Source organism: Platalea leucorodia (assembly GCF_965183815.1).
Source record: "Platalea leucorodia genome assembly, chromosome: 3".
In the NCBI taxonomy this organism is placed as follows: domain Eukaryota; kingdom Metazoa; phylum Chordata; class Aves; order Pelecaniformes; family Threskiornithidae; genus Platalea; species Platalea leucorodia.
The window spans coordinates 31633867-31656116 of record NC_138825.1 but is presented as its reverse complement, the minus strand read 5'-3'; the positions used below and the strand labels follow the sequence as shown (position 1 = coordinate 31656116).

General features: G+C 42.5%; 1 protein-coding gene across 4 annotated transcripts in view; it reads right to left on the bottom strand.

Moving 5' to 3' along the window:
• Positions 1 to 22250, bottom strand: part of EPAS1 (endothelial PAS domain protein 1) — an 81841-nt gene that overhangs the window by 31024 nt on the left and 28567 nt on the right. For all 4 annotated transcript variants that reach the window (XM_082305348.1, XM_082305345.1, XM_082305346.1 and 1 more), the window contains exon 2: positions 6196 to 6386. In XM_082305348.1, coding sequence (XP_082161474.1) covers positions 6196 to 6386 — 191 coding nt within the window. The remainder of the gene's footprint in view (positions 1 to 6195; positions 6387 to 22250) is intronic.

Sequence of the window (22250 nt, the reverse complement as noted above, 5' to 3'; positions counted from 1 at the left end):
TAGAACTTATTCATCAACAAGAAACTTTGAACTGTAATGGCAAATGCTTATTGCAGTGTTTATGATAACCTTTTATGCTAAAAATAGCTCTTGTAAACAAGCTTTGATTAATTCCCACTGTCAGGATGTGCACTGTTCCCAAGTTTAAGAACACTTTTTCCGTAGATGCTTGCTCATTTCCTTCAGTCCAACCTCTTGGAATGAGTCTGAAGGCTCAAAAATCAGGCTCTCCTTACAAGAAATAACCGCTCAGGTATAAACAACCTCCTAGCAAACAGCCTATACTCCTTTCAACACCTTTGATCTGACTCAAAGGGACCTTTTTTGGTCAGTTCAGTGGTAGAAAGTGATAAAAAGGGTTTTTACTGGAGGTCACATCACCACCTCCACAGAATTTTCATGGCTTTGTCTCTGATCCTGGATCCTACAAGTACCAGAAAGTCGCTTGGCTATTGTGCATAACAGACACCAGGCTATAGCTGCCACTCCTGAGGAGGGTTGTAAAAACGGCCTGACGCCGGTAGGCAGAAGTTAGGGAAGATCTAACAGCAGCTCCATCCTGCATCGGAGAGAGCAGCTTTGAGACAGACTTGTCTCTTCCTCGTGTCTTGTTTTGCATCAAAGGAAAGCGACTGATTTTTCTCCCCCCCCCCTTTTTCTTTTTGTTCTGTCTTGACAGAGCAGTATATCCTGTTCAAGGGAATATTTTCAATGTGTTCAATAAAAGCTTTCAATTTAGATACATGAAGAAAAAGCTACTCTCAAACTTGAAGCTTCCTGAAGGGCTCTTATCTCCAAGTGCACAAGCACCTTTGATAAAGAAAACACTTATGTCAGTGTTGTTCCGATTGCAGAGTGTGTATCTAGCCAAATCATTCAGATCCTGCTCCCAGGAAGCTGCTTCGAGTCCTGCGGCCATCGGTGTTGAATGGTTGGGGTGCAGCACCCCATCAGACCAGGCCTCCTGAGCCCCGGGGCACCTTCTGGTGCACCTTCCCAGAAAAGGGATGCCACTTCAAGCAGCTGAAGCACTCGGCACCCGGCTCCACTCTCATTCCTAGCAGCACGGTTGGCACAAAAGTATTTTTCCGATTTAATAAAAGCAAACAAGTAGACATGCTATTTTTAAAGCACTGTTTTATGCCACAATGGTCTGAGATTAGATGCAGCTTGTCCAGACATTCAAAAACAATGCCCACATCATTTCTCCCTGCAGTTTGTCCTCTCTCTTAAAAGCCTAGAGAAAAGCTATTTTTTCCCTTCTGCTCCCTGCTGGCTTTCCGGCTCTGTTGTCTCCCTCCCTTGAAACAACTTCACACTGGCTTCCTCGTGGCCTCCCTTCTCCCAAACAACTTCCCGTCTGCTTCCCTGTTCCCTCCCCGTTTCTGCTGCTCTCTGCCTGCACAGGAGCAACTCCCATCCAGTTTCCTTTGCTGGATCTCTGCACAGAAAAGACACCCGGGTGGCCACACAATTGGGACGGGATTAAAGAAAGCTGATAAAATTGTGTTTGCCTGATTAGCCTGACTGAAAAGTCTCCAGCCCTGACACACAGCAACTCACTGGTACCAAAGAGTTCTGGTTCCTCTAACGCCTTTGGCATCAGCATGGGCCAGATAAACACTCAAAATCATTGGCATCGCATGCCAGTACTGCCCATACAGGCTTCCTAAAGTGGATTTTCTTCCTCATATTCAGACAAAAAGAGACTGTCTGAGGCAGCCTTAGCAATTATCATCATGTCAGCTGTTAACCAAGACAGCCATTCTTTAGCAAAAATTTCTCTTTTACCATCTATTAACCCCCTCAGAAAGCATTCCGCTAATTCACTAGCTATTCTAGAGAATAACAGAGGACAAGTACTGCTATCAATTTTTCTGACTATACTAAAGGACTTAAGATCCCAAATCCGAAAGCTCCACTACTGATAACCATCAAACAGTCTATTTTCGGCTACAACTTTATGGGATCAAAACCTTTACTTGAAACGAACAAACACCGATTCTAAATTTATCCCAAACATTTGAATGTGATGATGGCAAAAATGTATTATGCCAATAGAATTAGGAGACATCTTGAAAAATATTTAAGACGCTCATAATTAAATGATATTTCTACTTAGCACTCCAATTATACCGTGTACTGTTCTGTGCACAACATGGAAACAGTATCATAAAGCTATTGTTTCAGTTTGCTTCCTGTGATACTAATCTCAATCAGGCCGTCAGACGAACAGCCTGCATTTCTAAATGTTAAAGGCTTCCTCTCCAACATTCCCACACAGAATTGCCTACTGTGAAAATCAAAGGGAAATGTGTTACTAAGTAAAGCAGCAACTTTTATAAAGCAAAACCTGGTATTTTTTACCCTTTTGAACTCTGAGATATACAACCAGCTATTTCCTATTATGATAGGATACAAGGGCCAAGCTTGGGCCCCGCAACGCCTGCAGGAGACGTGCACCCTGCGATCTGCGAGTCAGGATTTTCGGAGGCACGTAGCAGGAGAGCTCTCAATGAGGGCTCAGATTCGTGGGCTCTGCCATTCACCTGCTGGAAGAATGTGGGCATAGATTTCCCTAGGTCTTGGCTTCCCGACAGATAAATAATCATTATGCAGACACAGCTAGTAAAACAGCCCGAGTTGCACAAGTGAAAAGCTCTATTCCAAGTCAGGGATAATAGGAAGGGGCATGAGACACTCAATGCCAGCGGACTGAGGCTGGCAAGTTGCCTACAGTCATCTCTGAAATCCCATCTGGAGCATCAGCTTGCAGAAAGACGAGGATGCAGTCCTGGGAAGGCCCTTGCTCTCTCCGCTCCCAGCAAAACTGCCACAAAACGAAGAGATGTGTTCGCGTTTGAGAATCATGCCCACAAACAGTAATATAAAATAAAATCCTGTGTTCCAGCAGTTTTTGACAGAATAAATAATAAATAACAAAAATGCGAACCAAGCGGTACTTTTTTCTTCACTACCTTTTGAAGCATTTTCCAAGCTGCACTGCAAGCTTATTTTAGTGGCATTGTATATATATATAAAAATGCAGTAAATGTTATTCTAATGTCCTAATTAACAACAGAACAAATACTCCCACTTAACTCCAGTTTACACTAAGTGTCTAGCCCAAATAATCAAAACTATTTCCATGAAGACAAACATAAAGCAAAGGGGGGGGTCAGCGGGCTGGGGCAGGAGTTTACTTCTCATGCACGCTGCAGTTCTCTACCTTCCCATTTCCCAGTTCACCTGTCAGAGACAACACAGTAACTCCGTTGCTCCCCGTCAGTCAAATCAGGCTCCTCAAATGCAACTCAGAATTTATGGACAAATTCCAGCCTGCTAGACACGCGTGTGAAATAGGGGCAGCTTTGCTTGGGGCTCAGAAATGGTTTAGAGCAAAAGTGAGAACGGGGCGCGGACAGGTATTGCAGGAGCCCAGTGGCCATTTACTCCACACTCTCGTCAAAACATGACAAGCGGCAAACTTCCTCATCTGAGAGCCAAAAGCTCTACTGAAAACCTACGGCTTTGAAATAAATCAGATGGCCTTCCAGTGAAAGCCAGTCTCCTTATAAAGACTGACATTATTCAGAAGCCCACCATCAAAGACTTAAATTCTGCTTTTACATGAACAGATCAAAAAACCAGCACCCATCAAATATTAGCTGTATTAAGCAGCTATTGTATGGCAATAGTGTTAATCAGTCCTGAAATGCAGTATTTTTTTCAAACAAAGCTCACCTGCCAGAAATGCTTATATTCAATTTTACAGCCTTGTCTCTTGAGAGCAAGAAACAGTTCTCAACCTGACAGAGATTTGCTTTGGCCAGAGCAGTACTCTACATTTGTGAATCTCGGGAGTCTCAGCAAGCGTAAACTGTGGGCAATTGCACAAGGAAGAAATAAGACTCTGAAGTCATTATTCTGATAAGGATAATGAAAGTTCTCTCTCTGATGCCACTTTATTCCAATGCCTGGTAAATTTTATCTTTCAAATATTCAGGGCTTAAATTTTCAGCCTTCTTGTTTAGCTTGGCTAATTTAAGTGTTAGCTATACTCAGAAGAATATAAGTAGCAGATGAGGCCTTTACAAGCAAACAGTGGTTTTCTGGCTTGAGTTCTTTCATTTCAGTGTATTCTTACTGTCAGAAAATAATACCCAGCTCTTCCAGAAAACCAGTCCCTTTAAAGTACCTTAAGTTCAATCCCTCGGAATAGAAGCACTAAAGATTTTAAACCTTTATCTACATCTCCAGTGTCTGATGCAGCGATGGACAAATCTGCCTTTGACTAACACCACAAATTTTAATGAGAGGACTTACTCCAAGTCAATATTTAGCCTGGGGAAGTGCATCAGATTTAAGGCTAAGCAAATAACTAACAGAGAGAAATCCTGAAATATTAAATCACAGCCTGTCACTACTGTAACATTTCATTTCCAGATTCCTTTCTAACTGCTGGGTCCTGGTGGTACTTCAAGAACATGTAGATCAGCTACATGAATCACATTGTTTTTCAAACACTGTCACAGAAAAATCATATATGTATGTGTATGTATGAATATTACATACGTACATTGAGCTGTCATCACTATCAAATTATATGAGCCTAAGCCTTCACACTACAGAAGCACTAAATGTTTTATCTGTAGTTTTTTTACTCACGCGAAATGTACATGTATTTGAAAATTTCACTTTAACCATAGCAGTTTCCAGGTAAGCAAATGTATTTTTCTGGTGATGACAGCATCAAACTATTTCATGTCAAGTTTCGCAGACGCACGCATTATTTATATTATCTGTTACAGCCCTTCAGAAGTTTGCTTTCCTACACTGTGCCAATCTTTACTTCATGCCATATAAATATTTGAAAAGCTGAAGCTGTGTTTTTATGAGAAAGTTACTAACAAATTGGCTTGGTGTACGGCATGTTTAAGAACAGTTACTTATTTATGCAACTTCTTCAAGTATTAATTACATGACGAAAACAGAGATGATTTGCAAACACCGTTCAGCAAATAAACTTTTCTGTTCACAGAAGTAAATGTTAAAACCACATTCTATAAGTTAAGATGAAAATACCCATATTTTATACAATAGTCTTAGCAGAACCCCAAAAAGCTACAAAAATTACAAAGCTCACAGAAGCAGAATTGAATTTGTCATATTTTTCAGACAAAGCAACAACAAACCAAGAGCATACTCTTCCACAAAATGAGATACTTCCTAATAACATTTATTAAAGGAATTGTTATGGCATGAATCAACTCCTCTAAAGAAAGGAAGTGCAATCGTGACCTTATTGGGAGTTTTGCCATTAACGAAGGAAAAGACGAAATTATGGGTTTACCTTTCACAAACAATGCAGGCATTGTTTTGTTAACGTATTCTGGACACTTATAGGTCACCATGTGAAAGTTCCCCCAGAAACATCAGTTGTTTTCATTGATGTCCCAGGCTACTCAAACAACAGATTTCCATCAAAGTGATTATTCAAATATAGGTGCAAAATAAAAACATTGTTAATTTTATCGGTTTTCACAGGCTATGAAAATGATGCTGGTTCACATTCCCTACTAGTCCAACACGAGCAAGATTCTGGTTACATAGAATCCATTCATGTTGAGTATTTAAAAGTTATTTGCTTTAGCTACCCTAGTCTACTGTGTCATAAACAATCTACCTCCTGCGCATTACCAGCGTATAGCACAATTAGTCCTTTCCAACAAAGTATTGGACCTTCAGAACTTCCCAGCTGCCTTTTGAATGCATGGGCACAAACATGCTTGCCATGCCAAATCAAAATTTACTTGTTTCAGCATGGAAACTTAATCAGAATTCAAACATACATCTTAAACTCTTAAAAGTTGAAAATCTTGTAACTGAGCTTAATAAACCACATTGAAGAGTTTTGAGAGCAGCTTTTTAGAGAGGCAAAACTGCACCAGTTGTTATTTTGGTAATGAAGACCTTATTTGACCAATATCACTCAGATTTTTCTATCCCAATTAAAATATACGTCATTCTGATGAAAAAAACCCACCAACCGATCTTTAAATCTAGCTGTATTCTCACAACACAAGCAGTTGTGTCTTGTTCTCACTTTAGGACCCAGCACTCAGAGAAGACCACGCACAATCTTACCAAGCTGCCATCAACTAGCACTGACAGCTTCTTTTAGCCAGATCTTACCTGAAGACAGAAGCTTGTGAGTGCGTAGGAAACTGATTGCCAGGCGCATTATGGATGCCTTGTCCAGGTGGGAACTGATGTTGTGGGGCAGGGGCAGCTCATGTGCCAGTTCATAGAAAACTTCTGTTTCTTTGCTTCTCCTGCATCTCGCTGCATCTCTTGACTTCTCCTTCCTCCGTTCTGAACTGCTCCTGGTAGGTAAAGGAGAGAAAGGAAAATGCATTTCTTGAAATGCAGTTCACGACCTGAGAGAGGCATTTACAAGAGTACATCTTCTCAGCAATGAATCCATTCTGTCAACTGGTTTAAATCAATTGACCAGACATTAATACCTATTTGCTCCTTTTAAAATGGGAATTAGGAGAGGACTGTCACGACTGGAAAGGGCTCCGATTCTGCAGAAGTCAGCCTTTGGACCCCCTGAATCCCCATTGAGTGTAACAGGATCAAGATCTGCCTTAGGTGAGAGATTCAAAATGAAATAGCAAACTATTATTCCTGAGATTCAGGAAACGTTAAAAATAAAAATTTCGTTTGTTCCATCTAAATTAATTTACTTGAAAATTACTCTGGGATGAGGTGACAATCCATTTTAAAGCTGGAACAATTACAGTGCATGTGGCTGTGTCATAAGATATAACGACTTGCCATGGCTGTTCCCTACGTTAAAATAAAAGTAATAATAGGGTATCAAATTGTGTTTGTGTATACAACTGTCTCAGCTCTTAACCCGACACTACTCTGGAAAACCACCTTTGCTGGACCACGAAGGATACAAAATAGGAAAGAAAATACTGTTGCATGGAAGAAACCCCTCCTTTGTAAAAGCTATTCTAGTTAAATCACCACTTCTCCATTGTCTATGAAAACAGATTCCTTCTTGAGTAAAATAACACGACCGATAGAGCTAGCCTCCTTCAAACTCCACAGAGAACAGAAGAGCAGGAAATAACAAAGGGGAAGACATTTTATGAAGCAAGTATGCAAAATTAAGCCACCGAGGGACATAAAGCTAAATTTAACATGCGAGAAACACAAGGGCTATATTTATAATGGATGTGGGATAGGATAGTTTAAGAGGAAACTTCACTGACTCTAAGGTTCTTTTATAAAGTAGTACGATTCTTATTTCGGAACATGAAGAACCTGAATCCATTCAAAACCATCAGCTATTTCAACCCCCTGTAGCTCTGCTGATACTACAAGTTTCCTTCACTTGCACAAGTTGAGGTTTTGCACCTTAGTCACGCCAACACAGAACATATTTCTTTTCAGGCAGATGCCTGTAATACTGTACCAGTGCAAAGAGCACAGCTTGGATGTGCACAGAACAGGGTGTGGAGATCAGCCCCACCGTTTTTGATGTTGTGGCTGCACATTCATTTCTAGAATCACCAGCAGCAGCTCTCCATTTGCAAGGCCGCCTAAAAATGAAGCACCTTATAAGCTGCTTTTTCCAATGTCAGTATAAAATAATGAGGCTATAAACTAAAAATGGATCAACCAAAAAAAAAAAAATTCTATCAAAACAGGATATTTCAATAAATATATTGTCTTGTGTGAAGATGATGAGGAAAAATATTAATTGCATCACTTAATCCTAGAAACTGTTCCAATCATGGCTGGTCTCACATAAAACTGCATAAAATAGAAAGAGCATTAATACAAGTAACGTATTTCTAAAGAAGACAACCATTTCTAGAAGAGTTAGACTGCCTGCAAAAGCTTCTAGCATGAAAACCACAGGTGGCTTTGTAAATCAGAAAGAAGGAAAAATAGCCAGGGTGTGTGTTAAATACTAGGAGTAAAGTTACAGTAAGGGGTTTGCTGGGGCCCAGGCAAGGCTGGGCATTCAGCATCATCATCCAAAGCAGAAGTGCGCCCACAACACATCAGTAGGGCCCTCGTGCTGCAAAACACGAAGCTGGGCATATGCTTAGGGATCAGATAGGTGCTCACCGTTGGGTGTGCTAACAGGGCGAGGGACCTCATAAATGCTTACAGTATCTTCTCAAGATCCACAATCAGCCCTCGGCAAACCTCTTTCACAATTATTTTGCCTGAGGTGAATATTTTCTAACATGGCATCTGTTACAGGAGGTACGCACGGGATGAGACCTACACACGTTTCAGTACATAACGGCAGGATCCACCTTTGATAATGACTTCAGGGGCATCGCTGGAGCCAACACCAACCCGCCCAAGTTTGAATCTAAAGGATCAGGTATTCACAAGGTGACACTAACTCCTTACTTTTATCCTTGCCAAGTAGAAGTCACACTACATCCATGTAAAAAAAAGTCCCTTCATACAACTGTCCAAGAAGGTACAACAGAAAACGCCCTGTGTCCTGCTGGGGCAGGTGCTGGGAACAGGAGAGCCATATGAGCTACTTACACCGATGCTTCTTTCAGAGGTACGGCTTGCTCTCTAAAGAAAAACGTGTCTACGCCGTGCCTATAAAGATGCCAGACTGGGAATAAATCGTCTCAGTTTCTAATTCTATCAATGAAATAAAAGAGAAAACAGAAACAAAACCTACATGGCAGTATTTGCGAGCATTTTCAATTGCAGCTTAGAAAATTTAACTTGAAACATAAATGTTCGAGCTCTGCTCTAAATCTAGAGCCCACAATTTTCACATTAGAACCAACTTGGGCAAAACAAGATCCAATCCCTCCTCGTTTAAATATGAAACTTTGGGAACCAAGGCCAAAGCTGTGTCGCAATTTGTGCAGTAAAAATGGTTTGTATAAGACAGGGTCTCTCATGACACCACTCCGGCCACAAAGAAAAATATTTAGTTTTGCTAACCTCTGTAAATATAATTTTGAAGTGTGGCTAGTGAGACAAGCTGGTTTCATTAACCATGGGTTGCTCAAGGTTTCTAATAACTAATGCTATGAGCAGAGAATGAGGTTTTTTTTTCTCTGCGCAGCAGATGCTTTCCCTCAACACTGCTGACTGTCGTGCTCGGTTTCTCTGCAGAGAGACGTCATCGTTCATTACACACCGCATGAGAGCTTGCTCACATCAGAAAACACGGGGAGGAATCAGCCTGCCTGGTTGCTTTCAAAAGACCTTCTTGCTCACCCATTATCATTTTAAATAAACAAACAATTTGCTTGTTAAGCATTTCCCCCCGTGGCTTCCTGCACCTCCATTTTCCTCCCCTTCTTCCCTCGCTCAGCACACTCGCCCGTCGCGTTGTGATTGTAGCCAGCCCACACAGGACCACGGAGCCCCAAAACACCCCCACGCCGCTCGCCCCCCACACCTTCCCCCCCAGCAGACCTCTGCGCTTGCTGGCTGTCCCTCCCAGGGACACCCCTGGCAAAGACAGTTGGTCTGTGCTTACTCGTCCTCGTTGCAAAAGCCTCCAAAAATTGCAGTCGAGTGACAGAATCCCACAAAAAGCAGTATTTTCAGCGTTTTCACTTGCAGGCGGCAGGCCATTAACTCTCTCTGCAGTTACCCCCATTTTATGCATGGGATTAGCATTTTACCCCGGGCGAGGCTGGGCTACCCACAGCTGGAGAGTGAAAATGTAACTACTCAACAACCTGCCTGTTTGAAGGCCAGGAAGAAAGGCTGACACCGAATCCTCTTCACACATCATTAGGGCAATAGAGAAAAGGCCCAGACTCCAGCTAATTTATGAATCATTCCCTCCCAGCACATAAACCACTCACTCACGTGGCAAAAAAAGAGCACACATGTGCGTCACTGCTTGGAGAAAGTGACGCAAGCAGAAGCAGAAACCTCACTCACCCAAACCTGTGTCAGATTTTTAAAAATGCAGAGGGAGAGAGAGGAGAAAGCCACCACAGATCAATCCACCCGTACGCTGGTGCAAGTCCCGGAGGTGCTGCGGGGAAGCCTCCTGGGAGCTCCCCAACGCTCGTTCCTTCAGGAGTCCCGGCATCCGGCAGGATAAGGCCCTGGTTGGCCACACACGCACATAGCAATCGCAGCCTGACCATTCCTGATAAAATGACAAGAAAGGAATGGAAAAGCTCAAATCTCCGCTGGAAACAGGGTGACCGAGCTCAGGAATGGGCCTGGGGACTCCACTCAGGACTTGGCTACGCCGAGGGTGGCCGGGAGGCTCGAGGAGAAGGAAAACGAAGGTGCCACTTCCCAGCAAGGACTCTCCCCGGGCTGCCGGATGATGCTCCGGGGCTACAGCGCTTACACGCAGCAAGATGTAGGGAATGGAAGAGTTAAGGCAGCAGAGGCAGCTCCCCGCCACAGAACACAAGTATGGCACTGTACCCCCAGGACGGCTGTTTACCTGATTTCCCACTCCCTCCTAGCCATGTTTAGTTTGCGCTCTGAAAATAGAACTTACGGGCCAGCGCATGTAAGCAAAGATGACAAACAACTTGCCCTTTCAGGTGAAGCTCACGAATTTTCAGGAGTAAAAGCTCTCCGCACTTTTCACAATAACCCAAACAAGAAACCGGTCCCAGGGGTACACCCACGCACGGGAACAGGGCACGCAATCCCACCCGCTGGAAGCATCCAAAGGGGTGTAAGAATGCCCTGCATGGATCCCAGGAGCCAGATTCCTATCCCCTTGCTCATCTCCAACAGTCTCCTTGCGACACCGCTTCACTGAAATCGGCGGGAATGTCTGCAGACGAAGGTCTTGCTCGCTTGGGGTGAAGATCATAATCTGGCTTTCCTCTGTTGCTGCAGGACTGGAAACTCCAGGCACGGCAAGTTATTAGCAAAACCTGAAGCCCCACATAACCACTCCGGCCTAAATAACCTTGCAAAACTACCACGTCGGCTTAGGGACTGTGTTCCCAGCGCTCACTGCTGCAACAGCTCCGGACCCCGACAGCCACCAGAAATGCTGGGGCAGCCAGCCCGGGCTGGGGTCTGTGCTGCTGCCACTGCCCTGCCTGGACAACTGCAGAAAGTACCAGAAACAGCACGGATCAGCCCCACAAACACTGGGGGGCAAACAGACCACCCCCTGCACGGGAGCTTACGTGCAGGCGTACGGCGTCACTCCCTGGTCCGAAGTGGGGTTAGGCACCCACACAACCCTCCTCGGCTCAGCAGAGAGGGACCAACCTGACGTTTCGGTACTGTTTCCATTGGCTGTGACCATAGTCCCTTCTCTGCAGTCTCAATCCTGCTAGTACTTCATCTCCACCAGTAATCCCTGCCCACCACCTCCACCCATACATCTCCCTGGTCCTTCCCACACATAGTTACCCCCTCAAAGCCCTTTGGTACCCACGCAGCTGAAGACGGTGCCAGGTGGTCAGCTTCAGCGGTCCTCCCTTCTGTCAAGGACATTGGTGGCCTCCTTTAAGCTGACGGAGGGGACTTGCCAAGATAGCAATCTTCTGCTCAGGGTTTCGCTGCTCACAACAAGTCCATGTGGGTTGATACTTTGGTTGTGTACACACACGCTTGCTTGTTTAAGACTAGGCAGCACGATAATTGCAGTGAATTACACTCCCACCTTGTAGGTCCAGATCACAGAAGCTTTTAGAGAAATCGTAATCCGCACCTTGCATAAAAATATCTTATATGTAACCTGGTAGCCTTCACTCGTACATACATACTGCATGACGCATTCGTACGCTTTGAAATACGTAGTTCAGACTGACTCGCTCGAGATTACTTCATGATTTCGGTGACCCTTGGACTTTGCTTCAAACTGCCATGTATGCAAGCTAGTAAAACAACAGGCATATTACTTTATATCCAATGGCTGGTTATTAAATGTTTCTACCTCCAGCACTTTAAAGGTCAAGAATCCACAGTTAATTAAGCTGTCACATGAAATTTCTGTAGTAAATGCTCAATTTCGAATGGTTTGGAGTTAAAGCTTCAAATGCTAGCTGGCAGAACAAGAAAAATACATTCTAAGGGTACAAAGATAAGAAAATATTTTACAGCACAGATAAATGAAAAAAAAAAAAGATCAGATGCTTAGCATAAAAAAAAAAAATTTCCAATTCAAACCAGTAAAAATATTTTAACAGGCAGTACTGTTTTTGATAACAATACAGATTTATTTCAACTAGCAAATCTGTTTTTTTCTGTGTGTTTATATTTTGCTTTACCTTCTGCTCGGCAAATCCCTAGATGATTTGAAGCAGGGTAATATCTAAAGAGGAGTTTCGCTGACTGTGAGGCGCTCCATAGCTATCTCAGAACCACACTGCTTGACGGCCCCAGAGGTGTGCTTGCACAGACACCAAGCAGCCAGCAGTCATGCTTACTTAGCATTAAAATTCCTTTAAAAAGTATTTGTAACCATTCTACCTGACGAGCAATTTATTCTAGATGGCATGCTGTGCTTTTGAAAGCCCCTTCCATTAAAGTAATAAAAGTGACCATGAGTAAATAAAGAGTGCTACAAACAGCAATTTACTCGTTCACCAGAAACTTGGGCCAAACTATGAAAGCTGTGAATGAAACCCATACACTGTGCCATAAGATCCCTCCTTATACCTCTTTCCAGTGAAAATAATTATTTCTACAGGCTAAGAAGACACCAGATGCCCAGGTTCAGCACACCAGCAAGAGCAATAGGAAGGGGAAGGATGCAGAGTTATTCTTGGACCGAGAAAAAAAAAGGCTTGAAGATATGTGGAGTGCTCATGGCGGGCAAGTGCTAAAGCAGTGTTGCTGCACATTGGGATATAGCATCCCATACACAGACAAAACAATTCCAAATGACGCCAAAATGAGGAATTCATTAATAGAGGAAATGAGAGTTCGAAGGTAACAAGAAAAGCTACTAACAGAAAGGGCTATTACAAAAATAAGGAAACGAAATACCTTCCACCCTTCCTTTAAAGCTGCCCTAACTTACAGTAACTCACCACTGACTCCTTGGTTTGACTGGGGGATTTCTTGTGTTTCTGTACATACCCACTAATAACAAATCCCTGCTAGTTCAGTAAAGCTTGGCACCTACTGCCATATCAATATGTGATGCAATTCCTTCCTCCAAGTTTAAAACCAAAGGCTAGATGAGGGTCAGGAGAATGAGAAATACGAGTGTCTCGGGGACAGACGAGGGAAGAGTTTGTGTTACGGGCGAGGAACTCATTGCCATTCTCATTAGGCCTTTTCAAAGGATGCTTGGCAAACCAACAGGGGACTTGGCTAGTACAATTAGAGTATCAAGAGACGAGTGAATACCAAACTTTTGGTGTCTTTGAGCATATTTATGATTCACTAAGTCCATGTCACCCTAGGACCACCACAGCTGACAGTAACACAGCCAGGAATGTTTTCTTGAATGGGGAACACATCAACTCTTTAGACAGGATGAATTCCATATAAACTTTAAAACCACATGTAAGACTGTAACTTCTCCAATGTCTGAAGTTCTGATCATACCTTTAGGCTTAATAATTAAGCTGTACTGGATTTGTATTTTATTTATTTTCATGAACATTCCTGGCATTTATTTCTGAAAAAAAGGTGGTGCTGAGATTACACCTATACAGCTCTAAAATGCTTATACCACTAGCTGCATTAAATGCAGCTACTGAAAGAAAAACACTTTGCATCTGCAATTTAAAGTATCATTGTGAATACTGCAGTTGTCACAACAACTAAATAGCACTTTGGGAGTTCAATGTTGAAAACCTTACTGAGGCTGCAGGAGCACTTAGATATTTTTAAAGCATTTGGGTTCACAGTGTGTCACCAGAGTCTGATAAATTTAATCACAGTAAGCAAAACAACGTCTACAGGATTTATGTTCTACCATTTTTTCCTCTAGTTTTATGAGTACCTTGAACTAGAAAGATAAGTATTAGGATTTCAGCAGCCAGTAATCTGGTCCTGGATTATTTTACGATGCTGTGAGTGCAGCCTGTTCTGCAGTCGCCACACCAGCACGAGCCTGGTACCTCAGAGGACATGCCGAACGCATTGCTCCTGGGAACCGCGCGAGGCCCACGCCACCCAGAGAAGACGGCAGGCTGCTGTTTGATCATCAGATAGAGGCATTATCTTTCTGCCTTTTCAACCCACTCCCTACATTAGGGGTAGATGGCAGAGAGACTTTTCTTGTGGCTTAGCTTTCAGGCAGAGCAGTTTCCTGCTCCAAGTCGCTGCATGCTCAGCAAGCCCCAGTGCTGGTCACAGAAAGGGTCAGGACAGCTCTGGATCACCCTTCTAAAGCTGCTGCAGCCCAAACTTAAAACAGATCAGTGAAACACCTCCTCCATCTTCTAAAATAATAAGGAAATTTGGAGAGAGATAAGCAGCCCAACACATGGTCAAATCGCAGTCAGGGTAGCACAAAGTCATCTAAACTCAGTCTTCCTTCCCGAGACTGGTTTTGCACTGCTCTGCTCCATCAAGATATGGGATCATGGATTCCTTCCTTGTGGCAATCAGCTCTTTGATACCAGCCAAGATATGGCAAGCTTCAGAGATAACCTTCAGACTAAAAAAGCCCACCACCAAACCCACTAAACAATGCTACAGAAAGGACTGTTTCAGTGTTGGCCAAAACTGAACTTGCTTTCAAATCGGCAAATTTTTGGGGGGTGATAAATGTACCACTTTGCTTTTTTCTAGTTTCCACTTACACATTCAAGAGTCCCCACAGCACAGCTAGAGCTGGAATCGCACCGCAGCAGCAGGGATAAGGTTATGACAATGCACAACCCGAGATCTCTATCAGTGATTTGTGTTTGAGAGATTACAGATCCTTATCTTGTGGCATTACTTGTAGTAATCAGTCAATTTTTGACAGCTAATCTAGAGGTCCATACATATTGTTGCTCAGAAGCTCAGCAGGTATTGCTAAGATCTGTTTTCAGATAACCCAACTATTTACCTACTCTAAAAACACATACCAAAGGATGTGCTTTATCTCTTCACCAGCAGGTTAAAGCTAAAGGTGAACGAAGTGCAATTCACAGGCCGGAGGGGGCCCCAGAAGTTAAACTCGCAACCAGCCTCATTTTTCAGATGGGGCACTGACCACATCTCAACCCATACCAAACCACAACCAGCATCATTTATCAAAATGGTGCAACTGCAGGTAAACAAGGACAATTTTTCAGTTAAGCTTTATTTCAAGCCTAAGGGACAAACATTGCCATCACACGACTTTACTATCAGTGGTATGCATACCTACGCTTCAGCCTCAAACCCACTCAACCGTAAATGGTTGAGAGAGTCACACCAAAAATTGACAAATCCCGAGTTTTAGGATCTAACGCTGTGTTATGCCTTGGGGCAATACCCACCGACGTTTGCGGGTGAAAACCCCGGTGCTTCGGCAGGCTCGGACCAATATCCCACGACATTTTATCTCGTCTCACTGGCACATTTGCTGACAGGTTCACACAAGGGGCCTTTGTGGGTAGGAACAATGAGAGAGGCGCGCACAGCACAGGAAAATGGGTGGTGACCACCAAGGGCTGGAAAAAAGCCTCTTTCAAAGGAAGGTCTTTGAAAGCGTTCATTACACCCCACCCAGCTATTTTCACTACAATATTTCAGTACATAAAAACAACACAGGGAAAATAAACAGCCCACCCTTCAATATGTTGTAGGTTCTCCAACCCCTGAAAAGAGATCAGCAAGCCAGAAAGATGCAGAAATCTTCACCAAACAGAGCCACGTAAGAGGTCTGCAAGCATCCACTGAAACCTCCTCCACCACCACCTTTCTTCTCTTATGCATCTCCAGGCTCTCTATGTAAGCTGACTCAATTAGACATCTTTATTTCCAGAGTAAAGTAATCAAAATTTAAAACTGTATTGGCTAGTAAATAAACGATAGCGAGCATTTATAGGGATGATAAAGTAAATATATTGCCACAATTTTAAAAATTGCTATATAAATGAACGGCCCTCCACAATGCATTTCAGCTGTGATATTTTTTTTTTTTTTTTTGCTAATTCTGCCAATTAAAACAGTAGCTAGAACTAATAAAATATTTAAGATAAACCAGCTGCAAGACAGAAAAGGAGCAATAAAGCCAGTCCATAATGAAATGGGTCTCTGAAATTAGCAGACAGTCGAAGACTGGAGGCCAGTCTTTGAAGGTATGGAGGCCATGCTCTGACACATGCTTGTTTCTATCCCAGTCAGCAAGGTTACCAACAGAGCAAAAATCGAGCAGGTGAACCCCCCAGCTCTGGGAACACAAAAAGAGCTCCTTCTTCTCCTAAGGCTTTGGGCTGCTCTGTGATGATGCCCTCTACAGCACCCTTACTCCCAAGTTCAGTATATAAAGACAGCAGAGCATCTACAAAGGAACTTCGGTCACTTTGTTTCAAGCACAGGGACTGTGTTGGATGCCCTAAAGACTGCAGTGGTGGCACACACCAGCTTGAAGGGAAAAGGTTTTCTCTCCTTTAGAGAACGCTCAAAACGACCACTAAAATTACTTTGCGCCGTTGCCTGTTAATAAGCCATGCCTTGTCCTTCCAAAGTGTCAAATCTTCTAACAATAAAGTTAAGAAAACAGCTCTTGCAATAAAATCTTTATGAAATAATGCCGGCCCTTCTTTACTCTTTGGACCTTAATCATTTTAATGTGTGCTCAATTATGATGGAAGTTAATGTTTTCTCCCTCTCTGCCTCTTGGCGATTTGTAGCCATTCACAGTAAGAAGATTGATGTCCAGAAAGACAGATTAAACAGCCGTTTCTTTGGCAAGCAGGGAATAATAATTCTTGAGAATAACAATACAGACGCTCTGAATTTTGATCATTCCATGTAACACAGTTTCCTCCGCTTCCTGCAACAACGATCAAGCGCAGCTCCTGAGAGCCAGGCCGTATTTTTTGCCCTCTGGGGTGTGAGTTCTGTCTGCACAAACATCCTGGGACACAGCTCATTCTTAGTTCCTGCTTTCTTTTCAGGGGGGCTGTTATTTTATACAGTAGCTCTTTAATTGTCCGCCTCCTCTTCATTAAGTCATCAGGTAAACTGGAATAGTGATACCTTTGCATGCTGTGATTTTGCTCTCTCATGAGTATTCAAGGCTGTCACTAGTTCAAGTTGATAAAAATTGAAGATTAGTAGCTTGAGCTAGGGTAAATTGTATCCTCCTCTTACTACGAGGGAAAAGGATTGAACCAAAGGGTCAGGCTACTTCAGCTACCTGGCCAGAAAACCAGCAGTCACTTCAGCAAAGTTAGGCAATTCCTCTAAATTTACAGCTAAAATCAGAGGCTGGAGTGATGTAACTCGGGGGCAACCAGTGCCTTCTCTGTCCACCCGGCCCCACGCACCTTCAGCTCCTGGCAAAGACTCCTGCGGCTGCTGGCAAAGCCCTGAGGAGCCCTCTCACTGCTGACCTGCCTCTCAGCGCCCACCGCTGCGGCAGAAGCCAGAGGGACGTCGAAACTCCGGTACTGGAGGAGGAAACAACTGTGGCCTCTCCACACTCAACTGCAGTATTTCAAGTATTTTAAAAATTAAGGCTTGGTTCTGTCGGGAAATGGCCGCTAGCTCTTCTGACGCATGGCCCTGAATAATTACTCACTAAACACAAACTTTCAAAGGGAACTGATATAAGGGCAGTCTGTGTTGTAATACAAAGTGAATAACTGGATGCAGTCTTTGTGTTTTGGCGTTTCTTGCTTTGTTTCCTTTTCTACTACTGCCTACTAACTCCTTAAACTTCTATGTATCTACAATCAAAGGACAGTTACTCTAGACAAGAATAAAAGATGATGATAAATGGGAAGCAGCAAAACTGGAAAGCATTCAGTATGTATACAAAGGCAAATTCACATGGCCACATTTCTCTGTATTTTCTGTTTTTTACTTCAGAACTATGAATTAACACATCAGTATTTTGCCATTATTTCTCCTGGAGCTTTTATTCTCCTTAAAGTTAAGCAAACAAGGCACATATGCCTATACTGGGCCTGATTGTCATCTCCATCATGGTCCCATCACCAAGAACGGTAATAAATTCTATTTATGACAAAAGTAGGCAGGTAAAACTCAGTTCTTCCAGAAAAGAAGCTAGATTTTTTGTTGTTGTCGTTTGTTTAATTCAATACAATTCACAAGTGTCAGCTTACTATTAAGCTCCCTTGCATTCTCTTAACAAGAGACACATTACAACCAGGCAGGTCTTGGACATCTATCAGAACTTTGCCATCTGTTGAGGTGTGGTACCTCAATGTTTCATTATTTTGATTCTAATGGTATAGCAGCCAAATTTCTAATAAGAAAGCCCAAGATATGCATGCTGAAATGCATGCAACTGTATCAGTACATGCATAAGGGGTCACAAGAGTTACACAAAACAGATGGTATGCTCTCATCCATTTTGAGCTGAGAGTCTCAATAACGACCAGCACTGTTTTGTAAACATACCTTGTGCCTCCTTACAGCGGTTCTTGGAAAATGCAATTTTTATTCTTCTTGTCCTTTCCTGAATTAAGTAACTTAATCAACTGAACTGAACGATTGTTCCAAAGATTACTGCTTTCTCAGAAGAAGCAGAAAGAAAAGGAAAAAAAGAAGGAAAAAAAGAAGCAGCAGCTGCACGCACTGCCAAAACTGACGATTTTGTAATTAGAAGACAACTGGGATGGTACAGAGGCCAAAGATGAGGTACACTGAGAAACAGTCGTACCACAACCCTACCCCAAACGCTAGTGCAGAAGAGGGATGAGGCAGGCGCAGAGAGCGCACCATGTACCCCTGTTGGTAGGAGCTGAGTCCAAAAGGCAACATTGCTTCTTGTGTTAACGTATTCTTTTGAATTGTATTTGTATGCCAGTATAGTTAGTTACATTTGTACAAAACATGCTGCTATGGTCAACAGCAGTTCTAAAAAGATTTTTATCCCTTCATAAACAGGAGGGGAGAGAAAGGAAAAAAAAAAAAAAAAGAGTCCTTTCATACAGAATACAGAACATGAATAAATATTTAACTCTTTTACTCAAACAGCCATATGCTACTGTGAAATACATTTAAGAAACCTTTATAATGCAATGCGTATGGAAAACAACAGTAATAATTAAAGAGCAAGGCATAGCACACCTAATGGAGTCAATCTAAATTGTACAAATGTGATTTAAACTTCATTTAACATAGTTTTTAGTCAATGGCACATTTATAAAATAACAAGCCTTAGAGGAATACACTTTATGTACATCCTAGTCACTTTATTCCCAATTTAAAAAAAAAAAAAAAAACCAACAAACTAATTCATGATTGTATGCAACAATCACCAATATCAACTTTTCCCCCTCATTCTTATTATCATTTCCTCATACATGTAATGGATTTCCACCAATTTCTGTTGACCCTCCCACTAGTCTTTCAAAGAAAACTTGAAAACATTGGGAAAAAAATCTCCAAGGACTCTAAAAGAACAATAGTCATTAGCAGAACAAACCCACATGGGTCAACATTTCAGCCACAGTTTCTCCACTTAAAGGGGTCCACTCTCTCAGATCATTGACTAAGAATCAAATAGGCAATTTTCGTCAATGATACTAAATAAAACTTTATTATTTACCAAGAAATGTTACCACAGCTGAGAAGAGGTTGTTTAGCTTTAACCAACAAAAGCTGGAAAAAACCCTTCTGAAAGCACAGTGAGTAAAACTGACCCACAGTGTGACAAGAAATAGGAAAAGTCCGCTGATCTACTATATTTTCAATTAAGCTTCAAATCCAAGTGGAGGTAGGCGTAGGCCCATGCCTCTGCAGATGCAGGGATTTTATTCACTATGATTATAGCATGTTTTATTAAAATCCTGAAGGAAGACATGTTTCCCTGAAGCTCTGGCTTACTAACAGCTCTCAAAGAAGGATGAATGACAGCGTCAAACCTCATCAGCCCAGAAAGGAAGAAGAATGCCAACAACTTGTCTAACCTGTAGATCAGAGGTTGCAGGCTTCGCTTGAATTAATACAGTTTGAATCTGAGCATTTCTTTTAAAGAACAATCTGGTCAATTTAAGCAACTTTCAGGGATGGAGAACCAACACACTGTAACATTAAGTAAATTGCTCTACTGGTCAGTCACCTTCACCGTCAAAATATTTGCACAGATTTTATTTTCCCTCCGTACGCATTAATTTCTTACTGCCTATTTTTACAGGTCTGAAGATATTTTGGGTGCATAGGTGTGCCAGCCCAATACCACCTGACTTTCAGCCTCTGTTTTTATATGCTGAAAAATCTCCTAACAAGCAGGTCTTGCATCACTGATACATTCTGTGCAGAAACAAGGTGCAAATTCAAAACAAACATTTAACATGAGAAAACTTCAGGCTGAGTAGGAAAGAATGCAGAATTACAAACTGGATTCTGGCCAGAGGGGAGAGAAAAGACAGAGAAACAAGCAAGATAAGCTATGGGGTTTGGGGAGAAAAAAAACCCCCACACAAACACCCTCACACCCCTGGCCCAGTTCCCAGAAAATACAGCATTTGTGTCTACTCTGGTGAATGCTATTTCTCCTTCCACATTACGTATGTACCAGCCACAGCAAATCGTTACTTAGGTGCTTTTTAGCATTACGCTGTTCACTAGTACTCACCATCACACAACTTTGCCTGGCATGAACATTTCTATAGACGAGCTGCTCTGGACACTAAAAACCGAAGGGTGGCTACAGGCGGCAGCTGCAAAGCCTGTTGCCGTGGGACCTCTCCCCAGTGTTTACAGGGGAAGGACTGAATGCCATGGAGCCTGATTTAGGGTTGACTCAAAACAGCTTTGCACGGCCAGTCTCAAAACACGTCTTTCCGATGTTTTGGGGAGCTGCAGCTACTTAAATGATCATCTTGAAACGTTAAACTCCTCAAGTCCCTCATTTCAGCATTAAAATCAAAACAGCAACAAAATGACTGGGAAAAACATCTTTGACGTGGGGAGCAGTTTGTCCCATGCCTGCCCCATCAGACTCCAACTCAGAGCAGGGATCCGGTATTAACACTCACCTCCACACACAGACAGAGAACCCAAGCAGACGAAGGACAGCAAAACACATCTGAAACTCCATCGGAACAGTGGTACTTGTGGTACAAAGGACGAGGACACAGTGGGGACACAACGGAGTGCAGGATGAAGGACTACTGCAACTACTAAAGGCAAAGTCTCATCTCCGCAAGTACCCCTCTGGGGGATCACATCATGCCTGCCCCTGGACCAATTCTCACTACATTAACTTAAATGGAGTTATCCTGACTTGCATAGAGGGGAGATCAGAACACAGCTCTTCAAAATAAGTTTTATTTTATGTTTTCTTGTCTTGTGTCAATGCCAATAAACAGGAAATACTTTGCTCTCAGATTCTGCTGGGATATGTCACACTCCTTACACCAGACCAGCTACTAGTAGGGAATCACTTTTTGGCATGGGAAGGGACATCCAAATCTCCATATGAGTTCTGTTGCTTGGCTGCCAAGAGAGGAGGATAAAGATTTTAAAAAAGAAAGTAGGTAGAAACAACAGGTTTGGGCGAAGTTTAAACAAAACAAGGGGTCTGCATGGAAAAAGTAACTCTTTCTACAAGTCTATTACAAAAAGCAATGAAAATCTCACATAATTTCATAGGCCAAGAATGAATGAATGTCTAGCTAGTTTATGATATAGAATTTCCAATCTCTCAATAAAATGTACTTCATTATAGAAAAAAAATAAAATTTTTTGAGGACCATTTGAAATGGATACCACTTTAAGGAAAGCAAGAAATGCCACTAACAGAGCTTCATTAAATGATATTCTCTACCACACAGAGGCCCGAAGCATGGAGAGAACTGGAAACCAGATTTTTATCAAACCATCTCTGGAGGAAATAGATAACACAATTCAGAAAACGGGGGAAAGATTTGGGAGTGCCGTCAGCAGATTTAGGGAGAGGAAAGGGAAAGCAGACAACCAAAAAAAAAAATCCCATGGGTGCAGAAAGACTTCGAGAGCATGGAAAATGTTTCCAAGTGCAGACCTAGAATTAGATAAAGAGAGAAGTGGAGAACTTTTCATCCTAAGTGTCTTGCTTCACACAGGGTAGAAGGTGGAAGTGTAGCTGAAATACAGGAACATCTGGACTCTGTTAAGTCCCA